Source organism: Neolamprologus brichardi, chromosome 16 (assembly GCF_056152115.1).
Source record: "Neolamprologus brichardi isolate AB-2024 chromosome 16, ASM5615211v1, whole genome shotgun sequence".
In the NCBI taxonomy this organism is placed as follows: Eukaryota; Metazoa; Chordata; class Actinopteri; order Cichliformes; family Cichlidae; genus Neolamprologus; species Neolamprologus brichardi.
In genome coordinates, this window is record NC_142119.1 from 19,791,101 (window position 1) to 19,813,026 (window position 21,926).

Here is a 21,926-nt window from a genome sequence, read left to right on the forward strand (position 1 = left end):
AAAAAAGAATTAAATGCAATTTGCAACCTTAGATGGGCTCACATTCAGGGACTGCTTGAAGCTGTATGAAGGAGCTTTCTCATAACCTTCCCCGTTCTCCTCTCTCCTCTTGCAGAAGAGCAGGGCCTTCTCGTGGAGGAAGAGGTGTCTCTGCATGGGCTTGAAACGGGCCAGATCCTTAACCTTGGCATGGCCTTTCTTGTGCTCGGTCCACACACTGAATGACCCTTGCATAAGCAGTTTACCCAGCTCACTCAGATTACCCTGAGAAATTAATGGGTTAAAGGGAAGAGATACTTTAATTTAAAAACAAAAACATGCTGGATATGCTCTAAAATAGTTTACAGATGCCCAAGTTTCACCTCAGAACCTATCTGACTTCCATGACATCTCAGTGACATACACTAAAGTATTGGGTGGCAAATGTTATTCCTTGAATTCAGGTGTTAGCAGTCCCATTGCCACAGGTGTAGCCTATAAAATTAAGCACCTAGCCATGCAGTCTCACTCTACCTTCACAGATATTTGGGCACCTTTGCAGCAGGCCAGTTTGTGAAATTTCTTCCCTTTTAGATATTTAACTATAAACTGTAGGTTATGGTGGCTCTGAGAGACCATGTAGAGGATGCCAAGCATCTGTTAGGTGACTGATAAACTCTGGTCCTGTTTAATGTCTCACCTCAAATCCTGTAATGGCGATAAGGTGCATGGAGTCATTGACAGCCTTGAGGATCCCCACGATGGAGGTCAGCGCATCCTGCAGGTCGTCAGCCCCTTCACAGCCCTTACTGTACTTCAGCATTTCCTGAAGTTAGAACAAAACCGAAGAAGCAGCTCATAGCAACCACATGAAAATGGAAAAAAACAGTTGTAGAGTCCATTTGATTTGTGGCCAAGAGATAGATTCACACCTTCAGTAGCAGCTGGTACTTGGTTATCCTCTGAACCGGCTTCAGGAGATATGAATCTAAACCCAGTTTATGCTCCAGCTTTTTCTGGCATTCCTGATGTAATAAAAAGAAAATAATGTCAAATAAAACATTAACACCTTTTTACTCTGCCCACCTGAGCGTAAATCTCTTTTGAGCTACTGTATCTCACTGAAAAATGTGTTTAATTTGGTAACTTGAGTTGTTATATAATGCTGTGTTTTTAAAATATTATAGCTTTTAACTTCCCACTGGAAGCTGGAAAAATCAGTTTGCAATTTTTGGTAACTAGGCAACTGAATTAAAGTTGTTTCCAAAAAAAATAAAAAATATTTTTAAAAAATATTTTTTATGGGGGTTGTTATTTCCCCAAGCAATGAAATGTTAAATGGGTTTGGCTAACACGAATGTGCTGACGGCTGATTTGTTCACCTGGAAGAAGGCGCAGTCTGAGCACTGCCTCCACAGGCTCTCAGAGCGAGGTTTGTTGTGACAGTACTTCTCATAGATCTGCAGGTCTGTCATCTGAGGGGAAAGCAATGAAAAAGATTTGTACAGCACAGTCCCTTCCTTCAGTAAAATTAGATGTGTGTCTCTCGGCTATCTCACCCTTCACTCACCCTCTCTAAGAAGCATCTACCAACCAACTCTGGGCAGTCTGTGTACTGCTCCAACTCCCTCAGAAAAGTTCTGGTAAAAAAAAAAAGATGTGTTTATTGGCCTTAATGTCCAACACAGCACAGATATGATCAGTGACCACCAGATGGCGCTCCGTTACCTTTTGTGGAAGTGGTAAATTTCCGGCATGTTGCCAAACAAAACCTCCTTTTTGTTCTGCAAAGGCGCAGGGATAAGGTGAGACATTGCTGGATTATCCATCTCAGAGGCGTATCCCTGAAACAAACCAACAAAAGCACAATATGAAATACACAGAGCAGGAAAAACAGAGAGGGCAGGAAACCTTCTGTGGAGTGATTCTACACCTGTAAGACACAGAGCAGCTCCTCCACGTAAGCCCTCTCAGTTTCCAGCAGCTCGTTCATAACATGTCTGCAGAAAGGCAAAGGCAGAGAGATCAAGTAAGGAGTTTGGTGTACTCAGATAGCTGCACGGAGCTTTAGATCCCCAGATTACCCTTTTCACACAGCCCATCTGCTGTGTAATTTGATTACAGATGAAAGAGTTAGTGTTGATCCCTCACCGCCTGAGCACTGCCAGGTTCTCCTCCTCCTCTGACAGAGAGGTATGTCTGCTGCTACTGTATTCGTTCTTCAGTTGGCCATTTCCCTAAAAAAAAAGGGGGAACATTTGATATGGAAGAGACTCCAAAGTCTTCAGAAAAAACTTGTACAACAGTTTACAAACAGAATCTTGAGACTCACTTTTTCACAGTTGCCGGAGTCTGTCTCTGAGCATTTCTTCTCCAGCTTTGCTCTGCGTGCTGGGGATGTGAAAATACAGGGATGATTTTCAACTTATTAAACTATGTAATAACTATTAATAACTACTTTGATCATTTTAGCTGGTCATGAGGAATGTGGCATAATATTAGAAAAGCTGTATTCAAGGTTTCCAAATACTTTATTATTGTAAGAAGCTGGTTTCAGCTCAGTAATGCTTGCAGCTTGAAACATCCTTTTTGCAACATGTTTATTACACATTGTGTGGCAATTTTGTACAATTAATACAAAGAGGTTATGTGATTTCTATTACTGTCAATGCTTCAATATACTGACTAATAGAATAGCTGTGAAAAACTATAAATTAACTGGAGAGTGTGTAAAGGCCCTTGTATGTAAAACATATTTACATACTTTTAGGATGCAGGATAAATAAAGAAAATGTATACATTTTTTTTGTCCTGAAAATAGTGATTTCAAGCTAAAAATATAAGATTTTTTTTATTTCCTTCTACAATGTTGTTCTGCAATAAGTTATGTGTCCTCATTGTGTTTGAACAGTGGAAAATGGACTGTTAATGCATGGTCTCAGGTAATGCACACATAAGAGCTAGACACAGCATCAACAGGCTTCAAGTAATGCTAAGACTGAAGAGCACAAAAACCTGAGAAAGTCTGAAAAGGCTCTGCACTGCATGACGAGTGTAATGTACGGCCGTGTGAAGACTGACCAGGTGAGCTGAGAGGGGATTTGATGAAGGCTTCGGGTCTCGGGGCTACTGGCTGCACAGGCCTGGTTTGTTTAGCTGCTAGCTTCTTGAGGCTGACTCTCCTCTTGTCAAACATCTCCTGCATGGACGCCTGCTTCTGGAAAACTTTCTCCACTTGGTCCTGATGCACAGGAAGCCACCAGAAAAGTGTCACCATTAAATGTGTTATTAATGTATGCCAACATCAGTAAAGTCGTAACACAATAATCTGAGATGGGATATTATGCAATGTTAGACATTAGCACTAATGTGGTCATTTTTGTTGGCGGAAACCTCAGCGATGTGACGTTTGAATGCAACACATGTGTTCTCCTCACATGTCAGTCCTCTTACCCTGAACTGCTGGTTCAGCACAGCCTCGTAGTCTTTCCAGATGGTGCTGAGGTCTGTCAGCTGATTCTCGCCTGCATTATCCAGGTAACGTTCCAGCTCCTGCAGGGCCAACTCTGCGCCCTCATGTGACTGACATTTATCAACCGGCTGAGAAGCCAGCAGGTATATGCCATCATCAACCCACTTTGATGCCTGCAGAGGAGAGCAGAGGAGGATGAAAGTGGAAAAACCAGAAACAACACAAGACAAAGGGACTAATGGGGGCATGTATGCAGTTGTCTTCTCACCCGCTCTAGCCGGTGGTGTAGCTCCCTGGCTTTGAGGAGATGTTCCTTCTTGGCTCTCAGATTGTTGTTCACAATTTCACTGATTGTTCTAAGCTCACTGCATTTGGGCTGAATGGAGTCCTCAGCATAGTGGGACTTCTGGATCAGTTCATCACCCTCCTGGGACAAGGCTGCAGTTCTGACCAGAACCTCCTGAGGACCAGTGTAGTACAACAGTTTAGTTCTGACCTCAGCTCAGACAGTTTGTTCCAAAGAACAGGACCACAGTTATTGAAAGCACACTGAGATGACCTGAGAGGTCCAGTTGGGTTATAGACACTGAGTGAGTCAAAAATATATGGGGTTGTTGTGCACACAGGTATTGTGCTTTGAATGCACTGTGCAGCTCTGACACGATTTTTAGGGAATATAGGCCTAAAAGCTCATATTTAAGAGTTCCTGCAAAGTAATGAGATTTTGTCCAGATGAAGCTGCTGATATAGTTTTGATTCTTGATTTAAAGCTGATTGCACTACTTTTTTATTTAGGTCTTTCTTGCTTAGTATGTCGTTCTCTGTTGGTCAGTGCATAGCACGTTTCAATTTGAATTACTTACGCTTTTACTTTAAATTTGTTTAATTTTTTGTTTAGTTTGTTGTATTTTTAGACACAACCTTGCTCTTTTCCCACCCTTGATGTCATCTGAGTTCACTTGCTCCTTGCTAACCTTCCTTAAGCTTTGTTTTTTCTCATTATCTTTATGGACTTTAATTATTCTCACAGTTTGGGAGAAACTCATCTAGTTTGATGTCCTTAAGTTGGACTTTTTTAGCGATCCCTGTGTCCTCTGTGCAGTACTTTATTAGATAAAAGCACATTATGAAATAAGAAAACTTGAGAAAATTGCTGCACTTTAGACATTTTACACATGAATATGAAATATAAAGATGTTTAATCGCATTTCATGATGTTGATGAAGACCACTATTAGCTGTTCTATCAACCTTACTACATAAAATCACAAACAAATTAGTAATTTTGAACGAAATGAATCACATCTCGGTTTTTAAATTTTCTTACATGAAAGTTTCTTTAAAAATATCATTTAATTTCAATCATCTGCTAAAACACAGCCGGTGATTTGTTTTTGGAGTGTAATGTAATTTCGAAATGACAAAAAAGAAAGCAGAACACCTCCCCCTCCACCCCCATCCATATTATAAAGCATCTTATTCAGCTGTTTGCGTCCTGATCACACAAAGCTTTAATTGTGATGATTCAGGTGTGACTTACACAGACTTTCTCCTCGTAGGTCGTGAGCTCAATGAAGATGTGGTCAGCATGGGCTGGACTGATCCCAACCTCAGCGAAGGTTGCAAGTTTCTCAGACACCTGATCCAGCAGAGCCCTCACCTGCACCAGAAACACAAGTTTTGAAGAGATCCAGTATGCGGGATTTCAATATATAAAAAAAGTCCAGCTCACCTCTCGGTAGTTATGCTCAAAGTGGCGCAGTTGAAGACACTGCTCTAGTTTGGTTTGATGTCTCACCCAGAACTCATCAAAAGCTCGTTCTGTCTCGTCCAGCTGAGACAGCAATCTGCCAGGCAAGGCGAGAAAGACGGAGAGGAAAGAGCCAGTGTTAAATCGAGCTAAAGCCGTAGGGGGAAAATTAATGAAGCAGAGAATGCTGACTGAGGTATTCAGATCCCCTTGGTTTTTTGTGTTTGCATGTTTTTATGCTATTTAGTGGCAATAACTATTATGATTATTGTGGAGATCGGTTCTCTTAATGTGCCTTAAAATAAATGAAAATGACCTCAAAGCATACTGACTTGAAACAATATTCCTAAAATAGCGAAAAGAGATGAAACAGGCCAGGAAAAAAATATCTTGCATTTTTAAAAAAGGCTTTAATTCTTGTTACGTAAATACATCAGGATGTGATATGCCTTTGTAATTCAGTGTTGGCCTGATACGCTTAGCTCTTAATTTTAACTTAGTTCAAAGCATGTCCAAAAAAATCTAGGGAATCATTATTTATGAATTTCAAACAAATATTCATCCCACAAAAAGTTCAAAGTTCTGTCTCAATCAACAAAGAAAAAAGTGCTCCTCTAATATCTCCTAATGTGTCATGACTGGAAGTTTTTTAGTTTTCAGTCACCGTCCCGCAGCTGTGCCACTGGTGTAACTGGTTCCAACCTTTGAACTGTAGCCAGATTCTCCAGTTCATCCTGGTTCATGTTGTGGTCGGGGTCTCGCACTACAGGCTCATTGATGCTCTCCAACAGCCTGCTGCCCTGACCCAGAGCCACCAGTATATCCTCCTAGAAATACAGAGACAGATGGGGCAAGCATGCATTATCTGAACAGACCAACGAAGCAATTAATGCATATCATATTACTCTTGTAATTTCCAAGAATGCATTTTTTTGTATTTGAAGGTATTACCTTCATTCTTTCTTTCTTGCTGGTGTGTGTGCTCAGAAGGATGGTTGTGGCCTGTATTTCATTTGGGAGTTCAGTTTCTGCCAGCTCAGTCCCAAATGACTGCAGAGTCTGTGCCGTTTTCTTTACCATCAGTGCAAAGCCTTCAATAGCCTGAGTCACGCGAGACACAACAGAGATTTTCATTGAGAAAATGCCAAATTTTCATTCTCAGGTGATGCTGATAAAATGCACTGTGTTCTTGTAACATGTAAAACAAATCATAAAGTGCACTTTTGAGGGGATTGGCTAGTTCCGAATTGCAGTCTGTAAGTAGAATACCTTATGACAATATCGTCAGTACTCAATTTGCAAATTTCACTTTACATTTTAATCTTATTGTATAGGCGGAGGTTAAAGTAGACTGGATGGATCCAGTTCTGGCACTTTTAGCTAATAAGTGATCAAATCTTATTAGCAGTTTAATATCTAATAGAACCAAAAAATTAATTTTTCATGTGCTGCAGCCAAATTACAAGCCAGCTTCCACGTCAATATCCTTTTCATCAGCATTAACACAAGTAAGGTGTTCATGGATAAACAGAGTAACACTTATAACGTTCAGGTAATTTCAAATGCTTCAAAAAGTTCAGCAAATATAGACTACTTCTGTACCGTTTGGACCACAGTGTGGCTGCGAGCCAATTGTGTGTGGTATAGCAAGTTCCCTCATAGAGAGGAGAAATTATTTTCAAAGGCATCTGATAAACTGGAAATTTAAAGCTTATGTAACCATGCTTATTTTTTGGTCATCAGATGTTGGACCTATACATGGTACATATATATGTGCTGGATGAAAATGCTGGGGATTTTAGTGCAGGCTGTAGTGGTTAGTTTACAGCACTGTGGCACACATAGACTAAGCAGTGCAGGTTGTGGTGTTCATTGTAAGTGGTTATGTCAAGGGTAACACATTTCAGTTTAAATTAGATCTTAAAGTATTATTTTTAAATGATCCCGCCCCTAATCTGTACAGCTGCATTGAATATTAGAGTTCTCCCTTCTGCCAAACCCCACTTTAACCATTGCTTACAGGCATGCAGAAAAAGTTTTTTTTAAAAAAAATGTCTTATGATCAATGGACAGTACTGAACAGTACATACTGTGCGGTGAGAGATCCACTTCTCATGGCAGTACTCCTGTGTTCCCCCGAGCTCCTGAGTCAGTTGGGTGCGATCAATATAAGAGTGCAGCTCAGTTATAGAGCTCAACATAATCACCTGAGAGAGACAAACATCAACATCTTTAAGCAACTATATTTCCTCTTCATTTTTTTCCTATTTGAGAGGAGAACACAAGTCACTCATGGAATAGACATGAGTGTGTTTTTGCACAGGAGACCCAAAGCGCACGCACCGGCACCTTCATCTTGAACTCATCCTTGTTGAACTTGAAGAGGATGTCGGAGAGTGTGCGTTGCAGAAGGGTAGTGGGCCTCAGAACCAGAACCAGCTGGAGGTTCCCTGGGAAGGAGCCCTGACATAGGAAAGGAGACCGAGTATGTAGTAAGGCAAGCAAGTCAGTTATACATCACACTTCAGTTGTACATGTTCTGTTTTCTGCTTCTTTTGTTTTCCTGCTGACAGCATGGACTTCTCATATATTACTCTCCCCCTTTGTCTCTCCTTCCATCTCCCACGTGATAACACCGATGTGAGAAAGCTAGTAGACTACCAGAGAATGAAGAAAATGTGGAGGGTGCAGGGCGCCATCGCATGCCAGGGACATTAATCTTCGTGTCTCTGAGATGCTTCTGCATGAATAATGAGGTAGACGGCGTATTCACACACGTGTGCAGGCACATTCAATCAGGTTTTCCCCTTACTCAGTTGACATTGTCAAGGTGAACTGGCATAGTTTTGATTTGTTTGGTGACAAGGAAGTTATCAATTTATCTCCTTTTTAGACACATCTATTTCACATCTTATCCCTGTATCTGAGGAGTATTTTTTAGCCCTTTTCACAGCTTGGCTGCACAGTATAAACACTAGGGGACATGTCTATAATTAACTTGATTATTTCTTTGCAAAAAGAAAACAAAGACAGTTGCTTCAAACAACATACTCAGCACAAAAACAGATTTCACTAAGCAAAACAGTTTTGCTTCATGTGTTCAGAACATCCACATAAATCCTTTTCATATTTATCTTTCTGTCCATCTACCACACACACTCAGCCACTAGACCCAATAAAAGCTAATTAAAATGTCAAGATTGACACCCACTGACAGACTGCGCACTGCTGTGAGAGCAGTTGGATGAGCACGGAGGGCACAAGCTGATCTCCCTTCTTCAGGCAATACAATAGATAATGCAGCTTTAATTAGCTAATGACCTAAATGCATGGCTTGTCTGATTGGCCATCCTCCTCGAGTGAGTTGGGGAATGCTGGTCCAAGCAGAAGTGAGAGCGAATACATTGTTCATAAAAGAAATCCTCTTGGGAGCAGCATTATTAATGGGATTAATAAATCAATCCATTGTTTGTCCTTACTGACCCGCTGGAAGAAGGAAGATAACTGGTTAAAATGGTCATTCACCATCTGCAGAGATGAATCATGCAATCTGCAGAACATATGGCTCTGTTTGGTAGTGGTAGGTGTTATCACAAAACAGGCCTGTTATTAATTATTTTATGATTAATGGATTTGGCAGTATTGTGCAGAAACAAATCTGAAACGAGCCACTTTAATGGTAAATCTGGTAAGATTCTATATTTTATCACCATCAAAAAAAACAAACAAAAAACCCAAGAAATATATATGCAAATTAATATCTGAGCCTGTGTGTAGCAAAGCGTGATATATTCGATTCCTGGTAAGAGTCCAGAATAGCTGTTAGGAACTTTAATGTAACGTATTGTTAAACCTTCAGAGAATACATTGAACAAAGGCACTGCTGTGAGTCCTAGTGCACTAGCTAAATATAGTCCAACTAACACAGTGTGTTTTCTAAAACAGTCGCAGGAATTAAAAATATATATATTTTTTAGAAATATAACTATATATTCATGTGCAGCAGGTTATCTTCTTTAAATTAATGTTCTCATAGGCTAAAGGCTACAGACAGTTTTGGGAGCTGACACTACATTATATATCCAGTCTTAGCTCCCAAGCATTCATCCATGTTGCTTGGATCTGTGGTCTCTGGCAGTCATGCACTACTTGCTCTTTGACAATGGCTGACACACACACACGCCTCAGGAGGAGCCTGATAAATGACAAGCTTTAGGTAGTGACAGACTTAATTAAGACCAGTCTACAAACACTTTCTCTCATAAGACTCAGCTCAGCTGTCCTCAAAAACACACTGACCCACATTCAGGCCCACAAGCCCACATATGCACGAGTACACACATCTACATAGATGCACAGCAAAAGACAAAGAGCATCACTCCTCAGCCGCCGTATTTTCTCACAGACATAGACCAACACACAGACGGAAGAACCTCCACTCGACAGATAGCGCCACTTTTCATCACCACGTATTTAACAGCCTGGTGGAATCACTTCAAGCAGAGTGTTATTACAGGGCTGACTGAATGGCCCCTTATTACCAGCCTGTCAACCTGTAAAAGTCTGCCTTGTGGGATTAATAAAGCTTGATTTCATTTGAAATGACTGAGTGGGTCTCCCATATCTCTGGAGACAGTGGGTGGTAATATCCATCGTTTGCTCTCCCACTCAGGCATTTCATCTTTTTATACATCTGCCTCCTTCAGTGTTTTCAATAGACACGTGAGGATCTGCTTCACACAAAAAATGCTGTTCTATGTAGATTTCCTTAAGGAAAACTGTCCTACACACCATCTTTGTCATCTGCCGTGTCTGAAGAATCCTGAGATTCTTTTGATTCCAGTGGAGCAATTCTATTATACTGGAGATCAACACAGTAGCTCATTTTTGTTACATAAAGAACCTACTAAGCCAAAGAAAAGTGGCTTTCTTCCATTAGTATATGAATCATGGAGCTTGTCAGCAGTCCACTGGTTTAGCTCCAGTTAAACAATACTGAGAGATTGTGTAAGAGGGTGATTCCCACCCCCATCTATATACACTATGGAGCGCTGCCAGTGCTTCATCAACTCCCTACAGAAAGCCTGAAACATGGATGATCATATAGACACTCTGGCTCACTGTACACAAGTAAAGCCTGGGACAAATGAAACATGCTCCAAAATAACATTCCCCTTATTCTGTTAGTGTCAGTTTTCCATCTAAAAAGAAGTAGGATTAATGAGCAATGGAAGAGATTATATCAGAAGTTCCCTCTATCCTGATGAATCATGCAGCAGCTGAAAAACATACAAAAGGCTACTTTGCTTAGTAGGTTGTGCAGGAGTCCTTTAAGCCACTGTGAGCAGCGTTTAAGTGACTCATTTATACTAATTTACTCAATTGTTTATAATAGAGGCCCAAATATCAATCAATGTAAAGCCAAGATGATGAGTGAGAGATTTAAATGAATGTGTGAACAAAACAAACACATTCTGCTGTATTTTCAGCTTATTTTCCCCCATAGCTGTGAAAACACTGGCTGTGATGGTAATGGTCGAGAGCTTATGGCTGTGCTTTCTCATATATTAGTGGTGGAGCTGTTAAGTAGAGAAAGTTACAACATCTCTCTGAGGCCTAATAAGCTTCATCCTCCCATTAGTGATGGTGTACGGACAGTTCCTGTCAAACCTCGGTCCCCTCACTCTCACAGCTGATGAAATATCTGTTTCTGTCCCAGTGAGTCTCATGCAGAAGGCAAGTGCACGCTCAGATCTGCAGAGGCAAAGACAAACTTACTGCAATACGAAGCAGGGTCCCCTTTACAGCTGCCCATCGGTCTTGCCGGCGATCAATCACCAGGATGAACCCCACGCCTGTTGACGACAAGCTGGAACACACAAGGAGGAAACGTTTTCAGCACAAACTAAACAGAGATCTGTTGTGACCAGCTCGATGGTTCAAGGGTGAGAAAGTTAGCAGCACAGTGAATGTGGAGGATGTGATATCAGGTTTTTTTTTTTTTTTTACATGGAAACAGCCTGTACTACAACCAAACGACAGACAAGAAGGGAATTCTTGTAACACAAGAGCATTAAGAGGCAGGGAAAAATCCTCTATGGCACAGAAGTGAAGCCAAGTGCCTGTTCACAGATTTCAGTTTTGTTGTGCTGCTCTTTATCTTCTTAGACAGCTGGTGCCATCAATAAAAGGAGATACTGTGAAGCGCCTCCAGATTTCTTGGCCACCAGCCTCCAGCCCTCACTTCCCCCATTCCCCTGCTGTCCTTTGTGGTCCCAGTAGAAATGGGGAGGGGATGGGTAAACACTGACAACAACTACTGACGGCCGCTCGTGCAGTTTACCAGCAGAATCCTATCTACACTACCTGAAACATGTGCATCCTGTTTCAGGTAGTGGTAAAGCACTGTCATTACCTTTCAAGCAGAAATATTCCAGTAAGCATCAAGTATTTGTTTTCACATCTTTCATTCTGCAACTAAAAAAGAGCGGTCCGTGTAACAATGAAGGCAAAATGAAAACACAGTAGAGGAGGCAGATCCCAGTGTGTTGTGCTGTTTGAAGCAGAGGCAGCCAAATGTTTAAGACCATTCCAGGATCCAGACTCTGCACCCCCTTCACTGCATCTGTGAGCTAACCAATGAGAGACGAGAGCTGCTGGAATAAGAGCCAACCAAACCAAGGGTGCATAGCAATGGGCAGCTTCAGTAGCCAATCAACGGATCAAAACAGATGTGAGTGAGGTTCTGAAGAGCATTTACAGTGTGCACCCAAAGCTTGCAGTATTAGTAAACCTATTCATGTCTGCCTCTCTAGTTAATGCTGTTGCTTACTGTATCATTTACATTACTCATGACACTTCTCACCATTTATTTTTGGCATTTCCTTCCCCTTTCATCTTTTCCTTTTTCTCCTCCTCTATCATCCTCACTTTTCACCCCTGCAGTTTCACACAGTCATTGCTTTACAACTCATGTGCAGAGACATTTCAGACATTTATGACTCCTAAAATAAGAGGGTGGTTTATGCTGAACATCCACTGCCAGGGGATAGGAAATGTAATCATTTGGCCTATCAAGTAGTAGCACAACTTTAAAGTAAAGTATTAGCAGAAATTTGAAGGTAAATGTGAATAAGTGGATGTACAGTTTTTTATGTAGCTATAATTTTTTTTGCAAACACACAATTTCCCAACTACTGCAAAAACTACTCATTTAAATATTCATAGATATTTTCTGGTGCTTTGGGGGCTGTGCATCCATGAGTGTCCTTCTAATAATTGGATTTCTTATGACAAAGGGTACAGAAGCACCTCGAGCTGTAAGTCGAGCTGTGAAAAAGCTTTTGCTCAAAGCCACTGCAGTGATGGGATGAGTCTCCTGGTTTAGTGGATATACAACACATAACACGCATGGTACAGCTCCGGCCTCCTCTTGTCTTTTAACAGGGCAAAGAAATGTGCATCTGTGTTATATAATAAATAAGAAACAATCAAATTGTTAATTTGTGAATCTATAAGAAAGAAAATAAATTAAAATTTTAATTTGGATTATGCTTATGAAAACAAGACCATTCGCCTGACTTCTAAGGGGGATTTTCTCGCAGTGATTGTATCCATGTTAATTTAATGTATTATGAAGTTGAAATGATTTTCTCTTGCAAAGACCAAATTAATATAGACTTAGATCAGAGACGGTGTGATTTCAGAGAAGTCATTTGGGCCTCTCTTTCTTTCTTTGGTCTTTCGTTATCAACAAAAATCTTACTGGGCGTTACTTGTAACGCGTTACTGTAATCTGATTACTTTTTAAAGTAACGAGTAAAGTAAGGGATTACTATCGCAAAAACGGTAATTAGATTACCGTTACTTTCCTGTAGGAACGCTGCGTTACTGCGTTACTAAAACCGTGATTTTTTTGCGAGAATGTCTGATGGCAATGACGTAAGCGAGTGCGACGTTCGTGACGACAGCTGTGTGCAGATCAACAATGGATAATATATCGAGTACGGAGAGAGTATGAGCGTGCAGCGTTTAAAGCGTGGAAGTACTGGCCTTACTTTGAGTTTGATTCCATAAAAAGTGACAAAAACATTAGTGTCCGTTGTGCGTGGGAAGAAAACTTCTTTTTACAGCGAAAAAAACCAGACAATAGGTTTAAATGTTAAACTAATTTCTTAGGCTGCAGCGCCCCCCGCGACCCTGAAAAGGAGAAGCGGAAGCGAACGGATGGATGGATGGATGGATTATGCAGAAAAAGTAGAATTGGGCTGAAAGATCTATCGCTTTATTACCTATTCAGGTTGTAAATCGTGTTTTTAAAAAGTAGTTAGTAACTAAGTAACTAAGTAATTAATTACTTTTGAAAATAAGTAATCAGTAAAGTAACAGGATTACTTTTTGGGGGAAGTAATTAGTAATTAGTTACTGATTACTTTTTTCAAGTAACTTGACCAACACTGCTCACATGTAACATTAGACATAACTATTAACAGTCATTGAATGGTCACATTAGAGTGAATCTGTCTGTGGAAGTACTGAGGTTTCATTTTATTTTCGGCATCAGTCTGCAAAGTGTGATATGAAGAAGACATTAAAAGTCATATATAAATTCTTCCGTACTTACTATAGTAATATGACAAATGTAGAATGTTCTGTTCACTGATTATCTCATTCTAAAAGTGAGAGTTCAATTTCCTCAGACCAGTTCTCAAGGTCTTTGCATGGTTTTTGAAGAATTACAAACTATAATTATTTGATGCTTTATACTGGTTTATTTAACATGATGCAAAACAATAACTTGTATTCAAATTGTCTGTGTCAACATAGTGTAACGAGATCTGGCTGAAGGACTGATGAAGTTATGTGATGGCAAAGTATCTGTTCATCCATACCTCTATAAGGCACAAGAACTGCTGTTCTACTTGGAAATATTAGCAGATTTCAGTGAAAGCTGGACATGGTGTTTATTTACTGGGTTTAAACCCAAAATGAGCCTAAGTCCAAGATCATATTTGCTGTTATATAGGCATTTTTTCATTTTTTGCAAGAATTGGTAGGTCCCCTAGAGTAGTGGAACCACTGCAGACACTGGATGTGCCATATTAGAAATTCATACCAGAAGTGAGGAAAAACAAGGTCCAAATGTAAGTGACCTCATTTATATCTGGACCTTGCTGTGGACCTTCTGATGGAGATTGGCATTCCCAATTGTGCTTTGGTAAAAAAACGTAGTTATGCTTGTGTTGTGATGTGCATGTAGTAAAAAATGCTGTAAACTGGATTTCCTCCATGCAGTCCTTATTTATAAAGTACTCTGCAAACCCTAACATTACGGCCAACAAGTGGATTCTCCTGTTTCGGTGCAGCTAGCCAACGATAAAGAATCAGTTAGTGAAAAAGATAAAAATAAAGTAACCACCATAGAATGCTTTTTAGTTTTAGCTTCCTTGCTTTCCACTGAGTTATCGCTTCTTTCACCAGTTATTTTACATAAACTAATCCAAGTCTATTAGCAGCAACCAACCCACCAACCCTGTGACATCACATTCTGTACTAGCACAAGATGGTGCTATGCATTTGCTAAAACCTGCAGCTTTAAACACTTCACAGTCATAGACTGTTAAATCTATGACAATTCTTTTAAGAGTAGAGCTCCATGGTCTTAACCTTTATACGTAGTGTTTCATGTCCACTTTAAGTGTTCGTCATGGTCTAGAGAGTGCACCAGCTTAATGCCCCTCCCCCCACAGTCTGTCTGCTGACTGTATTCCCCAAGATACACAAACCATTTACGGGTTCATTTACTGAGTGTTGGCGGATGCAAAGAATAGAGTCAATTAATTAGATTCCTTCATTCACAAGACAAGACCCAAATTAGTTTAGTAGTCAACACATCCCAGCAACCAGCCAGTCAAGCATGCACACGTACGTATGTATGAGAGTATCAACATAAGAAATTATGTCTACAATTAATATCGATCCTCTGGTATTAATTTCAAACAAGCAGCAGCTGTCCAAGGTCAGAACAGACATTTGTCCCTGGATTCTGTGTGCCCCATTCGTGGTGTCAGTCCCTCAGGTATCTCCAGCCATCTGTCTGTGCATTCAGAACAGCTTGAGGCTGGCTCAGCACCATCTCACCCTGTGGCTGACCCTCACTCACTTGACAGAGTGACCAACAAGTAAGTGCATTACCTAAATTGTATCCAGTTAGGAAAATTAAGCCCATACTGAAATAAAGTTAGCCGAACATTGGCCAACTAACTCGGTATTTACTTCAAGTGATTAAAGCTCCACTGTTAAAGGAAGAAAAGCTGTGCTCTGACTAAAGGCCATTGCAGACACATGGATACAGAGACATGCCTCAGTGAGCAAGCGGCCATGTCACACACACGCACACACACACACACACATACACACACCTTTGGTTAGCTGTATGCATTATTCAGGTTCAACCCACTAGAATCACTGCTGGTTTCTATTTATACACAATGAGACATTTCAGGGAGAATGAAAGGAAGGCAGGACATACAAGATGATAAGCTAAATCAAAAAACATAAAAAATATAATGATTTAAAGAGCCAGGTGTTGATTATAAAATTAATTTGGAGAAACAGTCGCTCCTGCACATTTTTCCTCTTCTCTCGACATCTGCTCTGCCCATGTGAACAAAGACTGAACTGAAGAACACTTATAAAATAAAGTGTCCACAGGAATCCCAACTGGCCCTTTTCTTTTATACCAAGCTATGAGGTAATTGAGTCTTCCTCTTTGAGCAAATCTAGAGTGAGGCTGTAATAAGTTAACTACTGCCACCTACTGGCAGACCTCATACACTCCTTCCAGTCCATCACTATCCTTCCTCTAGTTTTAGTTCAGATGATCTGCATGAAAACGTCCCTAGTTTGAACCACTTTCAAAGCCTTTCTATTTTATTACATAATATTTGATACTGTCTGGGCCACATGGTTTATCCATAAACCTGGACATGTTCATCAGCAGTACTTTGTTGCAATGACCGTAGAGAAACCAAGGGAAAGGTGGCACAGGGTGAGCGAGATGAGACTTTAATTAGAGGTGAAAAAGTTCAGACTTTACCTTGGGACGCTTGTCAGGTAGGTCAACACGTTTTGAAACTCCCTGTCTGTGATCTCCCCAAATGCAGGGAATTCTGGGAACACAATGATGGGGCTGCCATTATCTCCTCTTCCTCCTAAGAAAAGGAAAACAAGACACACAACAAGACAAACGTTCCAGATAAAATAGGGGGTTCTGTAAGAATGCTTTTTGTTTAATAGGACATAAGAATAGAGCGAAAAATGCAGTCACAAGGGGGCACTGATGTGAAGACTAGATTGTGATACTGGAGACTGGACAGAAAAAAATACTATATATTCACATAAAAAATATAGTCTTGTAGGCTCTCGTTCTCTTCAACAGACAATTGGCAAAAAGCCACAGGTTTCATGTAAATACATGTTTTCTCCAATACTGATCTCCAGCACATGATTTAAATGTTGCCTCAGGTTTGAGACTTTGAGACTCAGAGATCATTTACATGAAATAATGACAAAAAAGAAATATTTGATTGTTCTCACTCTCAATAAGACGATGACAAAAGATTACATAACAATTAAAGATGGAAGGATAGTAAAATAATAAAATGATATGAGACAGAGGGATGCTTCAGTGTTTGCACACAGTGAATAACGCTGACAACAACAGTCTCACCTCACTCACTCACACACACATGCGCGCGCATGCCTGTCCCTGTGCGAAACAGCTGCTCTGTCAGCGCTCATGACTAGAATATAAATCTCTGCCTTTTCCTCCCTCATCACTATAGCAACAGCAAGTGCATGGTCATGGTTTCAACGTCTGCTTAGATCTTTTTCTGCAAAATGTTTTCCCAATTCTGCCACAGCCACAAGGTCGCCTCTTGGACAGGATTTTTGTCGCTGTAGGACTTGCTGTAGCTTGAAATGTCTTTAAAATGATGCTAAAAATACACTTTTTTGGAGGTGAAAACACTGAACATGCGGAGGCAGTAAGTCCAAAACTTCCAAGTAACAGTATCAATGAGGCATGGGCCGTAACGTGATAAACCGTGAAGAGGAAACCGATAGAGGGGAAATTTGAATGGCAAATTAAAGCTGTCCTGTTCAGCTGAATTATGAAAAATTTAAGAGGAGTGCTGATCATTGAAAAATAGCAAACAAAATGACAAATAACCCAGATCTGGTGAAGCAGACAGACAAAACAAAAAGGAAGACAAAAAAAAAGACATGGCAATTTGACCTGAAAGGAAGGCAAACTTCTTTTGGAGGTCAGGAGTGATGTCAGCAGCGCGGAGAGGACAGCTGTCCAGCTGCATGATCTCATCTGGAGAAAAAAAAAGTTACAAAATTATAAGTAGCAATACATCTGAACCGAATACACAAAGTTTAGCAAAGTCTGACAGATTAATTTCAGGATTGTTTAGACTGTCATGGTTCTAAAAATTTGTCTACCATCTCTACACATAATTCATTAATGAAACAGTATATTGTGGTGCATTTTCATATATACTTCATTTCACCAAAACGCAGGTTACTTTTGCTGTAAACAAACAGTACTGATATGTTAACAGGCTTTGTCAACAGCTCTTGATCTGCCCATGTGCTCGCCTCATACAGATTAAATTAATCAGATTAAAGGTCATTCCCCCAGTTGGAAATAGAGATTGTAATTATACTGGGGATCAAACTAGAGGTTAGGGAGCCTCGTAGGCTAGACAAGCTGTAACGTAATATGCAGAAGTGGAAGGAGATTTTAATCACGCAACAGACAACTTTCCAAAATAATCTTCACCACAAAGCACAGAGAAACAGATTAAATACATATTGAAAAAGCTTTACAGATCCCAGTTTCTGAGCTTTAACCCTCATGAATATGTATTAAAAGGGACTAAAAACATACTTTATGTCCTCGGTTGGCCTCTCACTACAGTTTGAGTAATCAACTCTTAAATTAACATGTTACTTTCTGCTGAACTATTCTGGTTGCATCACATAAGAGTTTCTGTGTTCTTTTCAACACTTCTCAATGATTTGAAGCAGAAGGAGCTCAACAGGGAAACTTACTTTGGTACACCAGTTAGGACTGGGCAATCATGAATTAAGAATCTGGCTGAAGTGGCAGGGTCGCTTACTGGTGTTGGCACAGGCTGCTGTGATGAAGAGGGCAAAACTCTAGCAACACTTACAGCTGATTTAGACTACTGCGGTGAATGCTGTAGGGGTTATGACTGCCTGGTATTTTATATGCAATGGAAACTATACAATAAAAACTGCCCAGAGCTCAACTTGAAACTGATGGTCATACATTATATACATACAATAAAAAAATGAACATCACTCACTCCCACTGTTAAGACATGTAAACTAAGCCACCTCCACAGCATCCATAAAAAAGCTGGATCCATACTGTAATCCATACATACCATCCACATGTTTCTATATCAAAGATCTAAACAAGCTCTGTGAGCTTTGTTGTGTTTTATTAAAAAAGCTTTTTATTGGTTTTGAGCAGGGAAAACAAGCAGAGAAAATGTGGCACTGCTGTAATGAACTCTGTGCCATTTTCTATGATGCTGAGATGTGTTTTATGTGACGAGCTCAATAATATAAGTGTTACACTTGCCCAGTGTACCAGTACATCTGTCACCCTGTCATTAACTTTCTACCGTTACATTTAAGCTTCAGATTTATTCCTAGTGCTGTTTGGCTGCAGAAGTTTCACCTTCGCTCATATAAAACCCAAGAAGCTGGAGCTTCTGCTCCCTCACCTCCATCAGCACAGGCATTATTCCTGTGTTACTTTTGCAGTTGTGTTTATTATTTATTAATTATGAGTTGAGTAGAAAGTTAGTGGCAATCCTTTTTTCAGTCATGGTTCAATTAATCTGGGGAAGAAGCTTAAATCAGATGTGTGGTTGTTTCTGGGTTTTCTTTCTCTTGCAGCAGCATTCTGGCATCTTTTACATCAGGTTCTTTTGAGCCATGGATTTAAGGTCCATAATGATACCTAATAATTTAATTTAAAAACAGAACATGGACAAATCTGAAGCACCACTCTATTTAGTTCCTACAGAAACATTCATGCTCACTAATCTATCCAGGAACAGAAATCTGTATTATATTGAGCCAAAAGAGAGACAGAACATTTATTTGTGCCATCAAGTTTCCAGGAGGGGAGCTTCCTGTAAATATGGATGTGAGCACAAACATACTGCTTAACATAAGACTGAAGAGCAATATTGACTTTTGGTATCAGTCCGACTTTGTTTGCTTCATTTTCCTAAAGCAAATAATCCACACTGGATTCACATGTTATTGTTTCACTGTATCAAAAGTGTTATTTTATTCCCTCATCATTATGATCTTTTCTTTGAAAAGGACATTAGTGGGGCCTCTGTGGATCGGGCTTGCTCTGGCACATCTCCTGGTTGCTTGACTGTGTTGGGATCTGTAAAGTCTGCAAGCCCAGGCTCTTGTTTATTTTGTGATGTGGCAGTGTCCTGACTGGAGACTGCCACTGGTCTGATGCGCTATATCTGCAGTCGGTCATTGGTTTTAATGTTGTGGCTATACTGCAAGCTGTTATGCTTCTTTTGATATCTATAGCAAGAGTCCACAAACATACATAAGGAAGGGGGTGCCTAACAAATATACGCATGGAAATTATTAGAACTTAAGAGAGACAACATAACAGTAAATTAAATGGTTTGTTAAGCTCATTCTAGCAAACTCAAGACTTGGTAAGCTGACAAACATTAGACTCTAGACTCTACATGCACACACGTAACATTCAGAAGAAACCCAATGTATAGAGAACGTCTTGATGCATTCTCAATCATCCAGGAAAATAAATCTCCAATTGTATAGAGAAATATACAGAAAAGTCAGACGAATAAAGAGTCTGTCCCCAGAACCATACCTGTGTCCATGATATTCGCCAGAACAAAGCACAGACAAGATATGACCTGGTGCTTTCAGTCCATCATACAGTAATCCTCATTGTCAACCATAGTGTTCCCTTCTTTGCTGTGCATTTTAGGTGACTAACACCCTCCCTTTATGCAAACACTTCTCTTAGTGTAGCTTAAACAAACCAAAGTCTTAGTGTCACTCTTTGTTTGACAACAGGTCATATCAGGTTACTTGGCCTTTGGGTATTACCACCATCATATACAGAGAGTTAGTGTTGTGGGAAACAAAAACATGTCACTCTCTTCCCTTTTCAAACAAAGCAACACACACATATACACTGTTTAGTGATAGGACTCATTTAAATGCGCCGTCTTCGTCTGTCCTTTGAATCTGTTTTGCTCCCAGCTGTTGGCAGGGAAGCCCGAGGACTATTGTAACATTTATTGAGAAAAGGAACATATATATGTACACTAACTAGCAGTGCAATAGGTGTTTCCTTTTTTACTAATAAGGACAAGACTGCAATATTCTTTTTAATCCAGGAAGTCAGACTGCTATAAATAGCTCCCTTGGTGTGTACAAACATGATTGGTGCGATTGTGGCTCAAGAGTTAGGAGTTCATTTTGTAATCAGAAGGTTGCCGGTTCGAGTCTCGGTCGTTGTGTCCCTGGGCAAGACACTTCACCTACTGGTGATGGCCAGAGGGGCCGATGGCACGATATGGCAACCTCACTTCTGTCACAGCTGTAGCTTGCCTCCACCAGTGAGTGAATGAATAGTGGAATTCTAAAGCGCTATATAAATGAAATTTATTATTATTATATAAAAAAGTCATCACGCAACTATATCTCAAAAAGAAGCTATCTTTGAGGTAATCACATTGCTGCAATTGTATCTAATGATATAGCTTAAATACTTTAAAATTTGTTTAAATGTTGGGTATTGCAGGATGTGCCAAAGCCTACAAAGACTTGAAAAACCTGGAAGCTATTCTAGTGGTAATTCGATTTTAAGTCTACATATTAAATAAAAGTACAGGTGACTTAAATGTATGATAGTGCTTTGATGAAACAAGTTTCTAACGTATTTCATGTTAGTATTGACAACAGATATGGCAGATGGCATAACAGATCTTGATAAAATAACATAATAAGATCATGTAAACATGTTGATATATTCATTTAAAAGCATCCGAAGTAAAATAGATGATATGTATTTATTTATTTCTCACATGCTTCACCTGTATATGTCATGCATATACCTGCAAACTGTTGCTTTCTTTTTCTCCTGTCCATATGTAAGCTAATATTGTTTTAACACATTAAAAAAAACACTATTTTACACAAAACATGCTTTTTCATAGTGTAGTGGAATATGTCCTTTTAAAGAAAACAACAATAATAACAATAAACTGTTACAATTGCCCCCAATAGATTGTCCCAGCCAGGGGGAGCCGATGGCGTGTAGCGTGAAAAGGAGACGAAACTGCATTTCAAACAAAAAGTGAGCCGTTTATTCAGGCTGATTAAACCTGAGTACAAAAGGCAAAAGGCGAATAGGGGCAAAAACTGAACTAAAACCTAAACTTGGGAAACTAAACTGTGGTTACTATGATTAAACTATGATAACTATGACTACAGACAGGAACATGATTCTGAGCAGGAACATGCAAATAACCGTGATGAAAAACCATGAACTGATCAGAATCATGAAAAACTCTTAACCTGCCGTGACACAGAAGGAATTAACACAGAC

The 21,926-nt window shown here is 39.9% G+C and overlaps 1 protein-coding gene across 10 annotated transcripts in view; it reads right to left on the reverse strand.

Annotated features, from left to right (window-relative positions):
- Positions 1-21,926, reverse strand: part of mcf2lb (mcf.2 cell line derived transforming sequence-like b) — a 42,836-nt gene that overhangs the window by 6,212 nt on the left and 14,698 nt on the right. For 9 of the 10 annotated variants that reach the window (XM_087853224.1, XM_087853231.1, XM_087853225.1 and 6 more), the window contains exons 2-22: positions 17,499-17,582; positions 16,299-16,413; positions 10,979-11,069; positions 7,544-7,663; positions 7,291-7,407; positions 6,152-6,301; positions 5,903-6,027; positions 5,183-5,297; positions 4,991-5,110; positions 3,720-3,911; positions 3,433-3,624; positions 3,061-3,220; positions 2,312-2,370; positions 2,131-2,216; positions 1,913-1,979; positions 1,708-1,823; positions 1,550-1,619; positions 1,362-1,454; positions 912-1,004; positions 680-805; positions 43-264 (exon numbers count right to left, since the gene is read on the reverse strand). In XM_087853224.1, coding sequence (XP_087709350.1) covers positions 43-264; positions 680-805; positions 912-1,004; positions 1,362-1,454; positions 1,550-1,619; positions 1,708-1,823; positions 1,913-1,979; positions 2,131-2,216; positions 2,312-2,370; positions 3,061-3,220; positions 3,433-3,624; positions 3,720-3,911; positions 4,991-5,110; positions 5,183-5,297; positions 5,903-6,027; positions 6,152-6,301; positions 7,291-7,407; positions 7,544-7,663; positions 10,979-11,069; positions 16,299-16,413; positions 17,499-17,582 — 2,513 coding nt within the window. Of the gene's footprint in view, positions 1-42; positions 265-679; positions 806-911; positions 1,005-1,361; positions 1,455-1,549; positions 1,620-1,707; positions 1,824-1,912; positions 1,980-2,130; positions 2,217-2,311; positions 2,371-3,060; positions 3,221-3,432; positions 3,625-3,719; positions 3,912-4,990; positions 5,111-5,182; positions 5,298-5,902; positions 6,028-6,151; positions 6,302-7,290; positions 7,408-7,543; positions 7,664-10,978; positions 11,070-11,615; positions 11,753-16,298; positions 16,414-17,498; positions 17,583-21,926 lie in introns of those variants that run through there. The other variant, XM_087853227.1, reaches the window with a different exon arrangement.